Here is a 21,509-nt window from a genome sequence, read left to right as displayed (position 1 = left end):
TGTGGTACCCCGATCTCTGAGGTCAAAGTCCCCCACATGATTTATGGACCGAAGAATCACCGCAAAGATACCCCTATTAACTTCACAGCAAACGGAGCACCTTTGTGTATCTTTTCATCCTGCATCCCCAGCATGATCTGCCTATGGAAATTCTGTCAATCTAATGGTAGATTAAGGCATACTTGACTAGGTATTAATTTGCACATTTGCTCCAGAAGTATTGCTACAAAATGTGGGTATACAATTGGAATATGTAAACACATTTGAAAGGTTTGTGAATAACCAAAAAGTATGTGTTAACTAAGTTCGTAATAGCTTCCCCTTTCTGACCAGTGCTTGTGGGTATGAATATCTTTCAATATGTATTAAATGTTTTAATAACCTTTATTTGTAATTGTTTGCTCACTTAGGATGAATTGGCCCCCCAGGCCTCACTGGGGCCGCTGACATTGTAGCAAGTCAGCATCTTGAAGGGCTGCATGAGTCTTGGAGCAAGAAGAGCACTTGTGTCTATTCTACCTATTAAATGGACATGCCAATAATGGTTTAATGCCTCAAGTGCATGGGTGTCTTTTTGGCCAAGTAGCTGTGAAAGTCCAGAGTCAACAGAAGAGTTAAAACAGTGGAGTTAGCAGTGTTGCAAGCCCATGAGTATGCTAAACCAAAGTATGATTGGAAGATTTGTTCCTGAAAATTCTTGCCGTTTTGTAGCCTTACCTTTGCCTGACTTTCTTGGTGGCACATGCTGCATGTGCCATTACCTCCATGGAATGCCAAATTTGACTACATCTTACCTATTCCTGTCGTCTCTCTCTTCTGCCTGGTGTTTTCCTCTTGAAGTCATGAATTTGATAGCAGCCTCCTGTTGTATACCCTTCTGCCTATATTGATAGTTTACTGATACAGTGCATTGCCAATGAACTACGGACCGAACCCCCTCTGAATTTTCTACAGACGTACTAGGTACTTGCTTGGTGCAGCACACGTGCAAAGTAAGAAAAGAAAGGAGAAATCAAAACAATTCTCCTTTTAGCGCCTGGTTTCAAAAGGTGTTATTTTTTTATGCAAAATCTGTCTCACACTTTTTGTAGCTAGGGTTTTGCATCAAAAAGTGTGGGTGGTTGCTTGGGACCACCCATGTAATGCCCCTTTGACGCTAATTAATGCGAAGCCACGCTTCATGCTACTTTGTGTTACTTTTTGTAAATTTCTAGAGTAAAACAAGTTTTGCGCTGGAAAGTAAAGAATAAAACAATGTTTTGTGCTAGTTTGCATCAATTTCATGGCGAACTTCAGTGCAAAATCTTAGTAAATCACCCTCTACATCTGATAGTAAAACCTTTGACTTGGATGGCACACTTAGTGCATTCAACCTTTTCTCCATTGTGGTTGGCCTGAAACTGTACCTAAGTCAACCACCATTTTTTTTTTTTTTTTGGACTGGCGCTTTACTTTTTTCTTTGTATGTTTTGCCTTAAAATGTAAAAAAATATTCTCTGGTCCTGTTACCTATTTTAATGGTCTTAGTGTTGGGGTCCTCATTCATTTTTTTCTGCTTTGCTAAATTGGCTTGGGAATTTTATTGTGTAGTGTTCTTTACTTTTAAGTTTTGGTACTGCTTTTAATTTAACACTCTGGGGATTCCCTGATGTGCCATTGCCACAAGGGGTTGAGGAAAGATTCTCCCACAAGATCTCTCTTGACCTATCCAAAGTGGATTTAAAATGTATTAAGTTGGCACACTCCCCTAATTTAATAACCCTATTCCTGACACCGTTTGTTGTTAACAGTGAAATAAACTATGCCATTACACTTCTGCTTCAGCCAGTGCTCCAAAATGGCCACAAGCTTACAATGTCGAAAACAAATAAGAATAACCTGTAAGGTGGTACAATGCACCACTTAATCTGTTTATTAATGTCTTATATTTAACAACATTTTTAACAAATATATAGTTTTCAGTGTTAATATAAATTGTTCAGCATGGTACAAAAATACATCACAATTATGAATGGACTTATTTTGTTTTGAAGCAAAAGTGGTTTGGATTGTTCGGACATGCATGCTACCCAGAAAAAATTGTAGAAACGCTCATGCACATGATTGCTGAGAATAGAATGAAAGTCGATGGACATTGCCGAATGTAAAAGTTGTGGAGCATGTGATCGCAGTCAAGTTTCAGGGTGCTCCCAGACTTCAGTAGTATGATTTTATAAATTCATTGCTTCAGTCAGTTTTCTTTCTTCAGGGATACCGTTTACCTGTGAGGATAGGAAAAGTTTAATCATTACCTGCTTATTGAGTGTGATGTATGGAAATCATCCAGAATCTGTGTACAAGGGTGTTAGTTCTGTGATAATGTGTATATGTAAAGTTAGTTTTATCTGAGAGCAATATTTATTTTTTATTCTGTTCTAAATAATTGAGCAAACAGTTTCTATGGATATTTAGCAATTTTAATAATGTGAGGTACCTTGGGAAACCATTATATATCTTTTTTAGAGGTTTTAAATAATGTTACCTTCACAAGTCCAATTTGTTAAAATCTGCAACAGAAGTTTGAGAAAATCTCTGAAAGATTTTCAACCACTCATACCAAACTTTTACCTTTTGAACGTCTTTTTCAAACTTTGTTAGAATTCAATTTTAGGACAAATCCCAAAAACATAGTAAAGCCTAAACAACTTTTAAAGTGGTAAATGAAATCCTTACTAACTGTTTTGTAAATTACTGAACGCTGTATGTAATTTAAAATTTGCAATAATTCTCAAAAAAACATATAATTGTTTGCCGAATTCCAGTGTTTAGTTCAAACATTGCTAACTATTACTATCTCATTAAAACATTTAAGCTGATATGCACCTGTATGGGAAGACAAAACAAAATGCCAGGCTGCCAACATAACGTGGGCACTTACAGAATCTGAAGGCAACTCGAGGGCTTGCAAGAAAGAGCCATCGTTCACAAACCTTATAACCGGGCGGGACGCAGATCACTTAAATTACATTGGTAAAATCATTGTTTAAAGTTGATCCAAAACACTATACACCAAATCACAGAGGGGGGCCCAGATTCTGAAAGAACTTAAGTACCATTTTAAAAGGTAGCAGTATGCTGTGCAAATGCACATAACCCGGCATAACGTTTCATAAGACTTCTCCATATTTCTCAAGGAAGACCAAAGCAGTTGCACATTTTAATCACAAAGGAAGTGGTTCTAATAAACAAAATCTGAGTAGATTGTTTCCTGTGACTGTCACCATCACTGGTCAACATGTTCATTATGTTATCAGCAACACTTAAACTTTTGACCAATACGAGGCCTTGTCTTTGGGGCCCAGGCATGTCACTGATAATGGACAGTGTCAGTGGTTAATAACGTCCTTTATCACTGGTCGATTATCAGAGGTGCTTTAGGGCCTCAAAGCAACCAATTACTCACTTTGTACTTTGGACTTCTCCAGTGACAACGTGGTGAACTAGCCACTGTTTACTCAAGGGTGTAGTAGTGGATTTAAAACTCCAAATACAGTAGAAAATGGAATAAAACGCCATGAAATTAACATTTAGTCATACCTGTTGCATGTGAAAATACTAATGATAATTTATGTGTGGGAATTTAAGGCAATACTCACGTTGGAAGTTCTAGCACAGTCTTGGCCAAAACATCACTATGAATCTTAATTTTCTTCCTTAGTATTCCTGATTGTGGACAAGAAAAATAGTCTCTATCCCGCTCTTTATCTTTCCTAGAGCGGCATTGGCTGTATTCAAAATCTACAGCCCACCAGCAAAGGTAAATTTAAATCTCATAATCGTATACCAAGGCCTTCATTACCAGGCTGGCTGTCTTGAGACCACCAGCCCCGCAGTGACATTTGGACCGCCGCACTCCAGTCTGACTGCTACATTACGACGGGGCCTGCTGTCACCACCAGAAACAAGGCTCCCGAGGGGCTGAAGGTGGGCAGATTCGTGGTCAGCCACTCCAGCGCTGAACTCAGCACCGCCTTGTTGATCACAACTCATGTTTCCACCAGCCTTTCCATGGCAGGGACCCTGCCATGCAAAGGCTGGTGGAAACACAGTATAAGGGTTGACAGAGCGGCTCCTGCACTGCCCAGGCCCATTACATGGGCAGTGCTGGGCCCCAGGGCCGACTCTAGGGTGGTGCGACTGGTGCCACTGCACTGGGTGCTGACTTCGGGCAGGGACGCCATGTTTGCAAGTATATAATGATTTTAAAAACACCTGCTGCAGCGTTCCTAGCCGCCAGCAATTTACAGGTAACAACAAAAATGTCAAGATAACTCTGGCGATTAATGTTCTGCCTGGAGAGAGATCGGAGTTTTGTGGGGCATTATTAGAGGGTGGTAGTGAGGCAATCCGTGGCAGAGGTGGTCATTTGGAAGGCGCTAACAAACATTGTTGCGCACGGTGCCACCAGCGCTAAGGCAGGCCCTTCTGGACCCCATGACCCCCCACATGTCCAGCACCCTCTGAATGTGCACAGTGCCATTTGTGTGATAGAGAGAGTAACAAATCGTGATGTTTACCTCCGTAATTATTTTATGGGTTGATATTCGCATTGCAACTGTTCCCGGGCTAGACAAAGTCACTCAGACACAAAACGAGTCACAAGATATTGCATATTTATAAAAATCAAAGCAATTGTGCTTACAAAAATATTTTAAAAAGAATTTCTAAGAATGATAGAAGAAAGATATGACAAAATGAAATGGAAGAGATAATTACTCATTAAAAACTGTGACCTTTCCCAAGAGATAAGTGGGCGTCCATTTTCTTCTGAGCATGCTCACCAATTCCCTTTATATCCTCTTTAAAGGGGCACATGTTTTTGCATATCTTTTTTGAGGGAAAATGTATGGTAATTAAAAGGACAGTGGCTCAGTGGTGGCAATTGTGATCTTAGTGGAGAAGAACACTTGCAACATACATTTAGTTTTGTGATATGCCATTAAAACCTTCTGCACTATTGCTTTCACCTGAGCGATTTTGAGTTTTTACACGTTAAGGGTTAGCAAAACCTAAGAACTACCATTAACACCTCCTTTTGTCTTTAAAACTCTGCATTAGTGTTTACAATAAGAGAGAAGTTGGTCATTGTGTGACCAGACCAAATGACTGGTTAGTAGATGATGATTTCTTATATCTGGTATCTAATTGTTAGAAAAGCCTGTAACATTGCTTAGATCTTCAGGTCATTTTACTTACTGGAATCCTCCCAGTACATTGAAAAATGCAGTTTTTCAGGCCGCTCGTAGGTATCTGATACCAGTTTTAGGTGAAGTTGTAAGGTAGCTGCCATTAATCCCCATTGTTTTGTTTTTGGAAGTACCAACTCCACTGACTGTGATATCTATGCCATCAGTAGGCCTGAAGACCTCATGGGGTCCTCTCAGTAATCCCCTGTACATATATTTTCATTTCAAAACATAATTAGTTTGTCTGATAGAGACCCACTATCCTTCAAAACTCTTATTCTTCCAGGATTCTCAAAGTTTTATATTTATTAAGCTAATCTCCTCATTCTCATACTCTCACTCATGGATTTGCCTAGAGGGCCACTCGTGTATGATTTGAGCAAGTATCTAAAAGACAGGAATATGTTAGAAATATACATTGTGCATCTTTCAATATCTTAGTGAACCAGTGAATCAACTAAAACTTTTAGGACTGTGTATATTATAACAAGTAGTATTTAAGACTAAAGACCTATGTGCAATGAAATGGGGACAGTAACAAATTTATGAATGGGCATTTTGTATCATGACGTATACTTGCCTCAAATCTTTGAAATGTTGTCATACGATATTCTCCTTTAATTCCCGATAGCATTAACAAAGAGGAGAAAAATGCAAATGAAAATATTGAAAGAAGCCTGTTCAATGTGAATGTAACCCTCCAAATTCGTGATAGCTTCTGTAATGAATGAGAATAAGCCATTCATAGCCTCTTAATTTACCAGCAACCTCACTTGTGGGACGATATCATTTACCCCTGGACCATACTAACCTGCAATCTTTTGTTGTGGAATCTGAGTCTGATGTTGTAAATTCCTATAGGAAAAAATTTTACCTCTTTTAGTGAACTTTTTAAGTGAAAGCGCTACATTAATAACACAAGTAATGAACATAATACTGTCTTCATTTTTTAGCATGGTGCATTTTTTCTCTCAAAAGCAGATTTAATCTATTACATTGAGAACTGCATCACCTCTGAAGTAGCTTCTAAAAATAATATAAACACTTTTCATACATTTTAGCTATTTAGGAAGTGAATAGCACATGTTAAGGAGAGGAGAAGTTTGGGGGCACTTTAAAATGAAAATATTTCAATACCATTCCTAACATTTACACAGGGCATTTGCACACAGGACAAACAATATACAAACACCAATTAACAAAGGACAGTCTATTCTTTTATTCACATTTATTTTTCTTGCATGAATCTGTAGTTTCAACCAGCATATTTTGGCTGTCTTGGCTTTTCCAAAGCCTTTAAGAGTGAGAATGTGGAATAGGATGGACGTTTCCCAGATAGTACACCAGTTTCATTTCAACTTTCTCTAACATAGATGGCATGGCATGGTATACAGAATACTTTCTGGTCCAAGTAATAAAGCTTCTTGCCTGTAGGTTGCTAAATTTGTACATAATCACATATAAATCATAGGTTCAATGCTCCCTTGACCTTGGCCACTGTATGAATCCCCAGTTGCAGTGTGCAAGATCTAGAAATAGGAAGGTATTTCTCACAGATCTGTCAAGATCTGCATTCATCCTGGTGCTCAGGATAGAAGGCTTGGAATGTTTTCATCCTGTATTTCAATGGAAAATAGCAACATAGACACACTTTATGCACTCCGTGAATTTTGCATGTTAGCAGCAGTGTAAGGGTAATTCTCAATGCCATGCTAAAGTACTGGATTTGCTATGGTGTGATTGATATGCGTTCAGTGGGAGGACGTAGTAAAGCTTTCAGCTTTGTTTTGAGTAAATCCTGATTTCAGTAATCATATCCACTTAAGCAAATGGCATAGAGGTTTGTTTCAATAATGATATGATTTGAAGCAGAAGTTCAGGACACTTATTCTCACCATTGTCAGGCTAGTCAGGAAAAAACATATCATCAGTTGCAGAGTCACCACAATTCATCTTCGTCCAAGTCATCTGGACATTCGGATAAGAAGAAGTCTCAGAAGGCAAAACGTTCTTCAACTTCGCCCCGTCGCTCGCACGATGCGACGCGGGAAGAGCATCAACACTTTAGGCCTCCATCTACGGAGCCTCAGCCTAGGTCCACACTTTCGGGGAGCCGGTGCTACCCCTGACCAACTTAAAGAGTTCTATGAGGCCATGTGCCTCATATTTGGGCAGGCCAGCCCACCCTCGGTGCCTTTGGGCACAGGGGAGTCAGTGAAGGCCCCCTCGGGTTCCACGTCGGCGACTTCGGTCCCAACTCCAGAGGGCACCTCAGGATCCTCTTCTGGATCTGTCCCGACGCTGGTCATGCCAACGCAAACTTCTCCGGTGTCGGGTCAGACGTCGACACTCCCAGCACCGATTGGGCCCACAATCGAAGTCAACCCTATACTTATCCCCGACGACCTGGAGCCGGAACGACGTAGCTCGACGCCAATTCTGTTTTCCATGGGCTCTTCTATGCACAGGGTTGATCCTGAACCCTATTGCTATGGGTATGGATACTTTGGGGGTTATTCTAACTTTGGAGGAGGTGTTAATCCGTCCCAAAAGTGACGGAAAAGTGACGGATTTACCACCAGCCGTATTACGAGTCCATTATATCCTATGGAACTCGTAATACGGCTGGTGGTATATCCGTCACTTTACCGTCACTTTTGGGACGGATTAACACTCCTCCAAAGTTAGAATAACCCCCTTTGTTTGTTAGAGGGGTCGCTGAACCCTTTAGAAAAACAGCTTGACCCTGGCATAGGCTGAGTGCAGGATATGGGTGATGCCAGTGGGTTGGACACCTCCCCTGACATGTTTTCTCCCCGTACAGTGGCTATGCAGGAGGGTGCGTCATATTCTATGGTGGTGAGAAGGGCTGCTGAGGTTTTGAACCTCGAGCTTCCTTCTGTGGAAGTCAGGCCTAACCTCCTGACCGAAGTGCTTCAACCTGGGGCATTCAACTCAGAACCCATTCTTTCCTTCAACAAAGCACTTATGGACGTCCTACTGGGGACCTGGTCCAAACCCAGCACAGGGACTCCTGTGAATAGGACAGATGCCGGCCACCATCGGCCTGTGCCGAATCACCCACATTTCCTTACCCAACACCCTACACCTGAGAGCCTTGTCATCCAGGCTTCATCATCCTCTGGCGCATTCCCTACGACTTCCCGGTCAGGGAATTCAAAAACACTGGACAATTAGGGGAAGAAGATGTTTTCTTCTGCCAGTCTAGCGCTGTGGTCAGTGATCACTGCATGCCTTTTGGGCCGCTATTCCCATACTCTCTGGGATACGGTAGAGCAAGTGCCTCAGTCAGCCTTTTGCTGCTTTCGTGGCTACAGAAGGGGCCCCAACTGCATTAATTTGTACCGGGTCAATGACCCGCACATGCTGTACAGCCCCTGTGTGAATGCAGGATCGAACAAGCTTGTGGATCAGGGAGTCAGTGGGCTGCCCAGTCCACCCCACCCCCTTCTCTGCCTCTAAACCTTCCTAGTCCGTTGGGACATCCATGACCAGTTGGCGGAAGGATTCACCATCACCTGCCTCACTGGAAATCTATTACCATGGACAGGTGGGTTTTACAGATCGTCCAAAGGGGCTACTCCCTCCCCTTCGAGACTTCTCCTCCAGCCATGCCACCATCATTTGATCATCTATCAGAGGATCATTTGGCACTTCTCCGCGAAGAGGTCAAGGCTCCCCAGGCCAGGGGAGCCATAGAGAGGGTCCCTGTGCCAGACGTAGGCCGTGGTTGCTATTCCTGCTACTTTCTGGTACCCAAAAAGGACAAGGGCCTTCGCCCTATCCTAAACCTCCAGTCCCTCAATCTCTTTCTCAAGAAGGAGAAGTTCAAGATGTTAACCCTAGCTCAGGTAATTTCTGCCCTGGACCCTGGAGACTGAATGGTAGCATTGGACTTGCTGGATGCCTATTTCCAAATCCCCGTCCTTCCGGCCCACAGACGTTACCAGCAATTCGTTGTAGGTCACGAACACTTTCAGTTCACCGTGCTCCCCTTTGGCCTTACCAGTGCCCCTTGGGTGTTCACAAAAGTGATGATAGTGATTGCAGCTCATCTGGCAGATTAGGGGTTCCAGTCTTCCCCTACCTCGACAACTGGCTGTTAAAGATGGACACATCCCTGAAAGTCTTCTCCCACCTCCAGACTACTGTGAACCTCCTGCATACCCTGGAAATCACTATAAATGTGCTGAAGTCACACCTGGCTCCCTCTCAGATGCTCCCTTTCATCAGAGCTGTTCAGAACACAGTGCAGTTTCGTGCTTATCCTCCAGAAAAGCGAGTCCAGGATATTCGGGCTATGATGCAGATGTTTCAGCTTCTATCCTGGATTTCGGTGAGAATGACTCTGAGACTGCTGGGCCTCATGGCCTCCTGCATCCTGCTGGTCCAACATGCCATATGGCATATGCAGACTCTGCAGAGGGACCTGAAGTTCCAGTGGGCGCAGCATCAGGGGAATCTCTCCGACATGGTTCAGATCACAGAGGGAACTGCGAAAGACCTGCAGTGGTGGTTGTCGAATCCAGATTGGTTCAACGGCAGATCCCTCTCCCTTCCCCAACCAGATCTCACAGTAGTGACGGATGCATCACTCCTGGGATGGGGCGGCCACATGGGCGAGGTGGAGATCAGAGGCCTCTGGTCTCCGGCTGAGTCTGGGCTCCACATCAACCTTTTGGAGCCCCTGGCGATTCGATTTGCATTGAAATCATTCCTTCCCTCTCTCAAAGGAAAAGTGGTGCAGGTGTTCACCGACAACACCACCGCCATGTGCTATTGCAACAAGCAGGGTGGAGTGGGGTTGTGGACCCTTTGTCAAGAGGCTCTTCGCCTCTGGACATGGCTGGAACACCAGGGCATTTCCCTGGTGGTTCAACATCTGGCAGGCTCTCTGAACGTCAGAGCAGACAAACTCAGCCATTAATGCATAGTAGATCACAAATGGTGTCTCTATCTGGAGGTGGCGCAAGGTCTCTTTCAGTGGTGGGGAGAGCCTTGTTTAGATCTGCTTGCCTCCACAGAGAATGCGCAATGTCAGCTGATTTGCGCGTTGGAGTTTCCAAGGCGGCACTCACTTGACGATGTTTTTGGTCACGGGTGGAACTCAGGCCTCCTGTACGTCTTCCTGCCAATACAACTTCTGCCCAGAGTTCTGAAGAAGATCAAGCAAGACCAGGCCCAAGTGATCGTGGTGGCTCCAGACTGGACACGAAGAGTCTGGTATCCCGAGCTATCGAGAATGGCCTTTGTTCCTCTGATCAGACTGCCCCTTCGGGCGGATCTTCTGTTGCAGAAGCAGGGGACGGTTATCCACTCAAACCTGTCCAGGCTCCGCCTGCTTGCATGGAGATTGAGCGGCAAAGGTTGATGGCTTTTGACCTTCCACTGGAAATCTGTAATATCTTGCCAGCCAGGCATCCCTCCACCAAAATGGCATACGCCTGTTGTTGGAAGAAATTTGTTGCATGGTGTATCAACAAATCTGTTGATCCCCTCTCTGTGCCTCTCTCAGAGGTTCTCCTCTTTATTCTCTCTGTTGCCCAGCAGGGCTCTGCTCTGGGCACCCTCAAGGGATATTTTTCAGCCATCTCTGCCTTCAGACCGTACTTCTCTTTTCAAATCTTCCATTGTTGGGAGGTTTCCTAAAGGCCTCACTTATATGTTTCAACCCATCCCGTTCATGCCCCAGTGGGATTTGAACTTGGTCCTCACATCCCTCATGTGTGCCCCTTTCGAGCCACTCCACAAATGTCCTCTACGGCTCTTGACCCTTGAAACATCTTTATGATTGCCATCACCTCTGCTCGCAGAGTGAGTGAGCTTCAGGCTCTTTCTTCATAGCCACCATTCCTAGCAGTGCATCCTGACAAAGTGGTGCTTCGTACTAGGGCTTCCTTTCTTCCCAAAGTGGTAACACCTTTTCACGTAGGCCAGCCTATCAACTTGCCTACTTTTTATGCACCCCCACATCCCTCTCATGAGGAGGAGAGACTCCACCGTCTGGATCCAAAAAGAGCATTGGCGTTCTGCCTAGATTGTACCAAAGATTTCCAGGTGGATGATCAACTCTTTGTGGGTTATGTGGGTGTGAAGAAAGGGAAGGCGGTGCAGAAAAGGACCATCTCGCCCCCTGAGGGTTTGTGCGCTCATTCAACCAGAGCAAATGCGGCTACCACAGCGTTCGTACACTGAGTTCCAGACCTGGATACCTGCCAGGCCGCAACATGGGCGTCCTTACATAGGTTCACCAAGCATTACTGCCTAGACAGTCGGGTCCGCAGAGACTGCTCTTTTGGCAGTTTGGTCCTGCAGGACTTTTTAGTGTGATCTTAGTTCGCAGCCCTCCACCGGGGATGGTATTGCTCGGGTATCTATTCTAAGGTAAGGAATCTATCAGATGTACAAGTTACTTACCTTCGGTAACGATATATCTGGTAGAGACATATTCCAGTTGCAGATTCCTTACCGACCCACCCATCCTCCCCGCACTGCGAACTGATTCCTAGGGACAGATACTTCCCTTTACGAACCCTAGTTTTGGCGCACCATTCTCAGTGTTCTTCATGGCCCTGCGCTACTGGCGTGGAAAGTCGTGAAAAGAAACTGACGTAAGCTCAGAGGTGGCACCTCTATACGACTGCGACGTCATCATGGTGACCACAACGCCACCGACACCGACCGAGGTGACCAACGCCTCCAAACGGCTTGCAGGGGTACTGCTCGAAGAAAAATCTCCAGATCCAGTCTGACGCCTGGGGGAAATTGTAAGGTAAGGAATCTGCAACTAGAATATGTCTCTACCAGATATATTGTTACCAAAGATAAGTAACGTTGACATCATCTTGAAAAATGACGGTAATAAACACAACGTCAGACGTTATGTTTGCACACTGCAGCATCTGAGCCCAGATCAAAAGGCATAAGCACATATCAGGAGGCCTCTAACAGCAAAATGAAAGAAATCAGGTGGCATGATGCAAGATGAGGCTCCACCTGATGATAAGACAAGGACAAATCAAAAACACTAAAACAACTCACATTATTCCCCTAGGTAAGTACTTAGTGAATGTGTGGTAGGGGTGCCTATCAAACAAAGTACTGGAATTTAGGTTGTGGAGGTCCACACAAAGTCTAGAGTCTATCCCACCTGATTTAATGGTACTGACTGCAGGGGCAAACCGTTTTGTGTTCTCTATTAGCTCAATGATTCCCTTTTCTTAAAATCTACCAACCTCTTTTTTGAGAAGCACATGCAATAGAAGATGGATTTGTTGCACTTTATGAATTATAGGCCTGGCACTCATTTTTAACTTTATACAGTGTTGTTATTTGCCCAGTAAGCCCAGTTTGCCTGAGAACATATCGGAGAATTCTGCATGCAGATTATGGCCACACATAGGAGGGTCTAATAAGAGGACTAGGTCTATCTTATTAGGACCTGGCTTGACTCCCAGTTCTTTTTGGTGTCTCCAACTGAATAAATTAGAGTTTCCTTCTAGCTAAATATCCTTTCTGAACATTAATTTGCCTTTAAAGGAGATTCTCTTCCTCACCATCGTTTCTAGAGGTATGAAATCACCATTGTAACACCCCTTAGTTTTATATCAAGCATTTCTAAAAGATATTGGTCATTGAGAACTATTCCCTCAAATATTTTGGCTCTCCAAAGTTGCAAAAGGAGAACAAAAATCTGCAAGTGCAGTTCCAGTTTTATTATCCAATGTGAATTTGCAGGAAGGGGGCTTCAGTTTATCACAGTCTTCCACAGCCTGAAAAAAACAGTCAGTTTTCCTTTTCCTCTTATACAGGCTCAATCATGATGGCTTGTTTGTGACGTGTTCTCTTCATAATCTTGTAAAGTGTCACCTCTTTCCACACTTGCGATATACAGCATCTGTGGCTTGGTGGATAATATTGTTTTGTGTGTGTCCACTACTTCCATATAATATCACTTGAGTTTTTCACCAGCTTGTTTAGACTTGAGTAATGTAGGTTCTTTTCTTTTTCCTGAGTGACCCTATATGTTAAATTACACTTTCTTTCATAAACATTTTAATTTCCTTTTTCCAGTTTGCTAAGAGTCCAATTCCTTTTGCTTCCATTAGGTCAGTATTTTTGGCCAATAGCTTCTCATGAATACATAGATTGTTCATGCATCTTATCAGTTGATCAAGAATGAGGCAGTCGCACAATAAGCCAAATTGAAAGGCCTATGAGAATTGACACATATGCAGAAACATGCTAATTTTTCCCTTGGATTCTTCTATACAATTTATAGTGGTCCAATACCACATTATTTTCCCCAATATGTTCCTGAAGTCTGTTAGAAGTGAGGTGAAAGACATTAAATTGGGCTTCAGGCCCTTTCCCACCACCTCAGGAACATCGGATAGGCTCTAATAGATTTTCCTACTTTTAATACATAAGTTGTCTAGAAGAACGTTCTGTTTTTGCAAAGGTGTGATTTCTTTTCTCCTCAAATTACTACAAAATAAGATTAAAATAATCTTGCTTATTGTTTCAATGGAAGGGTGGCTTCTCCTCGGTCTTTGAGGACAGGGGAGGTTGTGACATGCTTGTTGCAGCCGTTGTCAAGAAGGAATGAGTTAAAATGTTCAACTGTGTGTGAAAGTTTAAGAGAACACAGAATAAAAGTTAGTTTAAACTTCTATGTATATATGTCTTGAGTAGAATAATGGGATCATTAGCCTTCAGATCAGAAGAAGATACTTCAGACTTAAAACAGCAATGTGATCCAATTGTTAAGTTTCACTTTAGTTTTGTTTCTATGTAAATATCTTTGAACAAAGGGTGGTAGACTTCACACTTAATATAGCACTATGGCCCTACTTTTTCTTTTATTCAACTTTATTCTTCTTTCTTTGTACATGTCTTTGAGTGGAGATGAGGATCCTACCTCCAAGCACCCTGAATGTAAGCAATGTTTAGGCAGCATTGCGGGTCTGGAAGGTCTCTATAAAAAGAGAGCCATAAAGGAGCACAATGGCCCCTCGAGGCCCCGGGCCAATTAGATGGCTGCAGGCAGTGAGCAGAAGGACATAGCAGCGTGGCTTAGACAGCATGCTTTCAGGGAGAGAATCTCAGAGGGGCAGAGTGATGAAGTAGGCACAAGAACCAGGCCAAACAGACTGCCAAAGGTGGCCACAACAAAGAAAGTGGTAAATGGTTCCCTTATAATGCTTGATAGGAGAGTAGGTTAGTATTACCTCTTTCTATAATGTATGTACTGATATTATTGTACATCTGTGTAAAAAGAAACATCAATAAAGGTCTTGCACATCAACCTTCTCTACAATTCAGCTATGATTGCTTCAAGTAAATGTACTCTCTGAATCAAAACTTGACTTGCAAAATTTTGGAGGGTGATGAGGACAGCTATCCCCAGCACACCTATTGTCACTTATAAATGTTGCATTGACAAGGTCTGGAGAAGAATCTCAGGATATTTATTTTTAACATAACCAGGCTAGTAAGGAAAAGTTGACTGATGACAGTTCACGGCTGACAGGTACAACATGCCAAGGTAATAGTAAAAGGAGGTGGGAACAGGGAGAGGAAAGAAATCATTAGGAAGAGGTTGAAAAAGAGGAAATACAAAAGGATGAGTACAATGTGTGCTTGTGTGACTAAGCAGGTGGTGGGCCCATTTCATTTAAAGGCATTAAGGAGATTTGGGCAAAGTTGAAGAGGTAAGAATGCACTATACAATAGTAATGCAATACAATATATCACTTTGTGATAAACCTTTAGTAAGGGATTTGTTTGAAGATGAGGTGTGCAAGTAATTTATTCATACCAGGAATTTAAAGCATCTGTAGGTATTTAAATAGCTCATCCCTAACCAGAGAACGACGAAATTATGCACATTAATGGTGGATGGAGGGTTTGGTGTGAATATAGAGTCATGTATACCAAGTGAGAAAGGTACACATTTTGAGCAACATAATTACGTTTGGAAATCGCTTTACATTTTCATAGTTATAATCTTTAGACAAAGGGAGGTTACGTGATTTGCTTAAACTCACACAATTAGTGCTGAAGCCAGGATTAGAGCCCAGGTTTTCAAGTACCATAGTTAGCCAGAAGAACACATTGAAGTTATCTAAATCCTATGTAAGCTACTGCACTTATTGTATTCACTGCTGTAACTTCACTGTATTTTAATACTTGATGTCTACGCCCAGTGCTGTTTTGTGTGTTATTGATGTCAGTCTCTTTATCATAAGACTTCATTTTAGCAATTTAAGAGACAGCCTTCAGCTTCAAACACATATGGCAACCACAAATAGAAATGTAAGTAAAATTACGTTAGTCTATCAATTTTTACTGAAGTTTCAAAATACAGCTACATGTGTAGTCTTAAAAGAAAGATAAAGAAAAATCTTGAGCATTCACTATGGTGGGTAATACATTTCATCTGTTGAAGACTAGGGTTGATGAGATATAGCCTTGTCTCCATGTGGTGTAGTTTCCACAAGTCATATATTCAATATAGAAATGCAGCTTTACATTTTTTTTTTTTAAAACACATAAAAGAGCAAAACTTCCCCACTGTGAAAATAAAAGAAAAAATATTAAATGAATCTTGTTTCTATTTCATTGCATGGAATTACCTATGTTGTTTGTCACAGATAAAAATAACTATTGTAATTGCGGGTCCTCTAAAAATAAAAAGACTGACTATAATAACTATAATGGTTTTTAGCAAGGGGTCTGAATAATGCTGGTAAGTCTGTGTTAAAACTAATTTTGACAAATAGCTAACACCACATCTTTGAACTTTTAACATTGAGTCTAACAACATGAATAACATAATTCATCATTTCAAAAGTGAAATACTGAGATAACATAGGGAGGTCTAAAATATCTGAAATGTAAAACATGAAGATGGAATTATACTTTTCCTTTTCTGATATTTAGAGATGAAAAAATGTTGTTCTTATTTAAATGTGGTATTCCAATCTACTAGCATATTTCTATGGGGAAACTTTCTACTCTGTTGCTAGTAGTCAACACTCTTTGTTATTACTCTTAATTTTGAAATCAGTTTTACTTAATATTTTGACCTTTTACCATTCCAGGTTACTAGCTTTGAGCACTTAGTCTCATTTGGAATAATTTATTACGGACTCTATTTATTGTAGATCTATATCCTGCAAAGTATCTTTTCAAACGTGACTTGTTAAAACTCCCATGTTTTAATTAATTTGGTTAACAGAAAAGTATGTAAAATACTTTGCATTAAATATATTCTTATTTGCATATCATTAACAAATATAGACTTACTGCTGTGTTTGCATCAGCGGCATGCTAGTATTGTCATAGTTATCGGTGTGGCGAGGTGGCACAATCTCCCCAGTAATAGGATGGAAAACAGGAAGCGTTGAGAGGGGCCATCCTACCTCTCTGTTCTTAGACATATCACGCAGCTCCTTAGTGGATTTTTGAATTGCACTGTGGTGGACTAGCTGGATGCTGAGCAACAATAAAGAAATGATTGGTTTTAGGGAGAAAAATGCAATTTAACAATTCACTTACACATTGAAAAAACAAATCTTTCTCCAAAGCCACACATTATTTGCCATTGGAGCAAGTACAGGAAAACGTATATACAGGTCTTACCTTGGGGAAATATATAAAAACATATTTCAAACAGCCAGCTTAAATGTATTATTATTTATTTGCCACTACTAAAATTCTGTTTTAGGGCACGATATGTGAGGGTTTGTCTTTTAAACATTTAGCCACCTAGCTCTCTAATAAAGATGCAAATAATGACGAAGGAAATGCTAAATCATTTTTTAAGTTGCTTCTCATGAGCATTCATACAAAAACCAAATCCTCCTCCTTATGTTATATTTCTGAAAGATCATCTTGAAAGTGTTTGCTGGGAATTGTCAAGGAACCCACCTACTGAGGACTGAACCTGATGAAAATGCCTAAAATAGAACAGTGTCTTGTTTTATGCTTATGAATCCTATTTAGGCTGAGCTCCTAAACTTATTAAATCTGGATATATTCTAAAAGCAGCGTTCATGTATGTAAAGTAAAACATGAGTCAAGGTGGGAAAAAAAGTATGAAACACATGTATGGAGCATGGCAAGCTACTGAGAAATGAATATCAAATGAAAGAGAAAAGAACAGGAAAGGAGACACTTACTCAGGTGTTTGCATGTTTCTCTTTACCCTAGAATCAAAACAAAATTTATGAATTAAATAATAGCATTAATATTTGGTACATTAGATCTACTGGTGGATGTTAAGTCTTGATGAGAGATAAATGAGGGAAGTTGTTTTTCCTCAATGCACTATAGAAGCATTGGCCACCAGTGTATGAAAAAGGTATAGTTTTGATGAGAGTACACAAAACAAGATGTGATACAGGAGACATAGACACAAAGACATGAAAAATGCAAGTTAAAAACAGTCTACTGTCTAAAATAAAATCTAATGAAAAAAGAAATTATAATGCATGAAAATATGAGATAAATTGTGTTACTTGCTGCTTAGATGTTTGATAATCCTCTAACATTAGTTTAAATTCTAGATGTCTTAGCAGATTGTTTTAGGAGCTAAAACATATTGGTCATATTAACCTCATATGTGTTTGTATGTGTTTGTATGTTCTCCATAACTTATTACGTTGCATATGGATACAAGCGGGTTCTTTTGGCTTCTTTATGCTAGACCCTTGAACAACAAAACAATTAATCAAACTTTTGTGAGTCAAAACATTTCCAAGCTGGGCAAAGTTTAGAGCATTGTAACTTCTCTTTGGTTGCGCTGATCATGAACACTACAGGAACTGTTGTAGTAGGGCTTGTACAGAAGGTTTGGTGGAGAAAATGGGGGTGGGGTACCCATTGGTTTAAATTTGCATTACATTGATTTTAGATAGTCATATAAATTATGTCTACCTGAAATACTGAATTATAATTGAAGAGTTTTTAGACAGTGTCATTAATTGCATTATGTATTTTATGATAACACGTTTCTATTCTTTCCCTGGGACATGCAGTCTACAGAAATATTATCTGCTGAATGTGCACCGAAACAATATTAATATTTGGGCTCTTCTATCATAAGGGTAACTGTTTCTTAGTTACTAACTTTGGCCGGATTCAGAGTTTGCCTGATAGGTTACTCCATCACAAATGTGACAGATATCCCTCCTGCCTTATTACAAGCGCTATAGCATATAGTGGTCTTGTACTAAGATAGACTGGATATCTGTCACATTTGTGACAGAGTAACCATCCTCCAAATTCTAAATGAAGTCCTTTATCTGTAGGAATTTTTATGTGTCTATTTAGGAAAATAAGCCATGAACTAGGCATCCCTAATGTGCTTAATATTATATTGCAATGAAAGTTTTAAAAAGTTTGGGAAGACCCATGTCTTAGAAATTCACACAGCGATATGACCATTGCAGATATTTCTTGCCATTTTGAAGGTACTCACATTCCTTCTCTCCGGCAGCACATGATGTAACCAAGGATTATGAAAAGGACAAGTGCCACAGCCGAGGGCACAGCCAGTGTTAGTAGGAAGTCTGAGTAATAATCTCGGCTTTTTAGAGTCTCTGAAGGGGGTTTGTATTCTCCAACATCAGGTAATATCCCTTCTCCACGTATGACTTCTTGGTAAACAGAAACATGTTTTGTTCTATCAACCTGATAAAAGAAAATAAGAGTACAGCACCTTAACAAAGCATTAACTCATGAATCCATATTATGCCTGTGTACTTTGACTCAAGATATAACATTCACATTTTGTTCAGTTGCTCTTCTCCTTAGTACAGCTGTAAATGTGTTATCCTTACCCTAACAGAAGAAGTATTTTATTTAGAGGGAAATTCTGGACCTGATTAATTATTTTCTAAGTTGCATCAAAGATGTCGGGTTTTCTCAGCATTTGTGATTTGACCAGGCAACAGCTCTGACATTGGTTTGGGCAGATAGTGAAAAATCAAACTCACCAACAGAGTTGGGAGGTTGCTGGTGATGCACATCATGATTGAGGAACCCTGACTATTTGTCAAAGCGATCAGCAAAGTAAAAGCCCAGACCAAAAGCAGTGCAGAGAAGGTACAGTCACTGCTTGACATTAAGACCCGAAATAAAAAGAAGAGCAATATAAAATGCTAAGTCCAGAGCAGTTTCACAAACCATGATTTGGAAACTTGGGGAAATGCGGAAGGAACACCACCTCAATTGCTCTTGATTCCCTAGAATGAGCGTGTCTAGACCTATGCTGCCCTTGATGGTAAGAAACTGATTCAAGGCCTGGACCTTCTAAGGTGGTGCTGGTGTTGAGTCCAGTAGCTCCATGCATAATACCTAACGATCTGTACTTTAAGCACTATACATTTGTAAAACAAACATGACAGGGTTGAACCTGTGGCTGTACTAGAAAATGTTGTGAAGGTTGTGACTTGCAGATCCCCTCATTGAACCTATTCAGTTTCATCTACTCCATCTAGGAAGACGCAACCTGTGTGCTTTTTGCCATCCAGTCTGTCTGATGCACTAGAATCATTTTCACACCTAAGTTCACCAGAAGTGTTGTTATCAAATCAGAGCTACTCCCAGGTGAGTTTGCTTTTTGCTCTTGGTTATGTGTATGAAGGTTTGTATGACTCTTAGTTTTGCCTGCTTTGTCTGAATCAATTGCCAATGTGTCACCAGGGGGCCAAGTAAGACCTCGTTATGCTGGTTTTACTCATCATTGTGGTGGCTTCATGGCCTATGTTTAAATATTGATTGTGATCTGAAAGAGGTTTTAGTTCTAGTCTTCTTACTCCTTATGGACCAACTCCTTTTAGGTAGATGTATTGGCCACACTCAACACTGGACCCCTCCGTGTAAGATCCTGGACTCATTATTGAAGACACACTGTTGTTAATTCCTCAGGTCAGCAACATGACCTTAGCGTGCAATCTGCTTTAAAAGGTTTTGCCATTGTTGACCATTTTCTGTCACAAAACAGTAGCCAGGGCTCTAACAAATAGTTACATTTTGGCATGCCACCGACGACTACACAACTCTTCCATTAATCCAGAAAGCTGGTCCCCAAGTTACTTTGGTTCTTCCTCGCCTTGAGAATGGCACCAAACATTGTGCTGATTTATATCTGTGACCAGTGGCTAAAATATCCTTATTTAAATGCTTTGTTACTCATTTCAAATTCTAAAAGTATGCTCCCACATGCACTCTTCAGTTTTCTCCCTGTCTTCAGTTTTTATTCCATCTCTCTAACGAATATTACACTTAGGGCGTACAAAAATTGCCATTCCTTTTCAAATGTGAATCATATTTGTAGTTTATTTTTTGCCCAAAGCTTTGAAAACACACCTTTTCGTCTCTGTGTAATTCTTGTCAGGCACAGTTCCAGCTGCAGCACTGAAAGACTCCTCTGAGCAGCTGCTGTGTTTTCTAAGCTTCAATCATCAGCTTTTACTAGTCTGTTCGTTCTTGAAGGGGCGTTTTTCGGTGGACAGAAACGTAACCACAAACTGCATTTCTGTTTCCACTTCCCCCTAGTGCCAGCTTCCTTTTTGGCATATCATGCCTGTCAGATTGCTGGGCTCCGTTTGTGTGCAAGGAGTGGACCAAGATTTGTCCATCTGCTCCACAGTCCTACCAATACACCAGACACAAGCACATAGCTGCCAAGTTTCCCTGGTTCATGTGTGATATGCTACGCTGGGCCAGCTTTTTATTTCTCTTTTGAATTCTGGGACTAGTAGTCCTATTTTATAATGGAATAAACAAAACTACAAGTCTCGGTAGTCAAAGAAAAAACCTAGACTGGGCACGCATGGATCTGGAAAACTTGGCAAGGCTGTAGGAGGATGATACCTCTTGAGGGAGGCCCAAATCAGCAGTTCTGTGGGGAACACATGGTGTCTGGGCACTGGGAGACATGTCTGATAGCTGCAGACACTCTTCATTGCTACCGATGGATGCAGATGCTTCCATCCATCTTGTCGCTTTCACAAGCTACCACAGAAGGTGAGTTATAATGTTGACTATAGCAAATTAGGAGCAGATTGTCTTGTAATAGTTAATTAAGTTAATCATGGGTCAGTAGTTGGTGGGTAAAGTCCGCACACAGTAAAGTCGTTTTAGACCATTAAAAAGTTTTTAAAATGTACACATACCTTAGGTAAAATTCTCTCTTTTTTCAGTATCGGAAGAATTCCAAATGGTCGTTTTCAAGACGCTGCTGCGGTGAAC

The 21,509-nt window shown here is 41.2% G+C and overlaps 1 protein-coding gene across 5 annotated transcripts in view; it reads right to left on the bottom strand.

Annotated features, from left to right (window-relative positions):
* Positions 1-1,879: 1,879 nt before the first annotated feature.
* SGCE (sarcoglycan epsilon) overlaps positions 1,880-21,509 on the bottom strand; it is a 187,929-nt gene continuing 168,299 nt past the window's right edge. Inside the window, exons 7-12 of one of the 5 annotated variants that reach the window (XM_069211754.1) lie at positions 18,733-18,944; positions 17,432-17,458; positions 16,557-16,745; positions 6,037-6,080; positions 5,806-5,840; positions 1,880-2,261 (exon numbers count right to left, since the gene is read on the bottom strand). In XM_069211754.1, coding sequence (XP_069067855.1) covers positions 2,211-2,261; positions 5,806-5,840; positions 6,037-6,080; positions 16,557-16,745; positions 17,432-17,458; positions 18,733-18,944 — 558 coding nt within the window. In that variant the 3' untranslated portion in view covers positions 1,880-2,210. Of the gene's footprint in view, positions 2,262-5,805; positions 5,841-6,036; positions 6,081-16,552; positions 16,746-17,431; positions 17,459-18,732; positions 18,945-21,509 lie in introns of those variants that run through there. The other 4 variants (XM_069211755.1, XM_069211756.1, XM_069211757.1 and 1 more) reach the window with 4 other exon arrangements.

The sequence above is a fragment of the Pleurodeles waltl genome, chromosome 10 (assembly GCF_031143425.1).
Source record: "Pleurodeles waltl isolate 20211129_DDA chromosome 10, aPleWal1.hap1.20221129, whole genome shotgun sequence".
Taxonomy (NCBI): Eukaryota; Metazoa; Chordata; class Amphibia; order Caudata; family Salamandridae; genus Pleurodeles; species Pleurodeles waltl.
The sequence above is the reverse complement of the archived record's forward strand: the minus strand, read 5'-3'. Positions and strand labels throughout refer to the sequence as shown.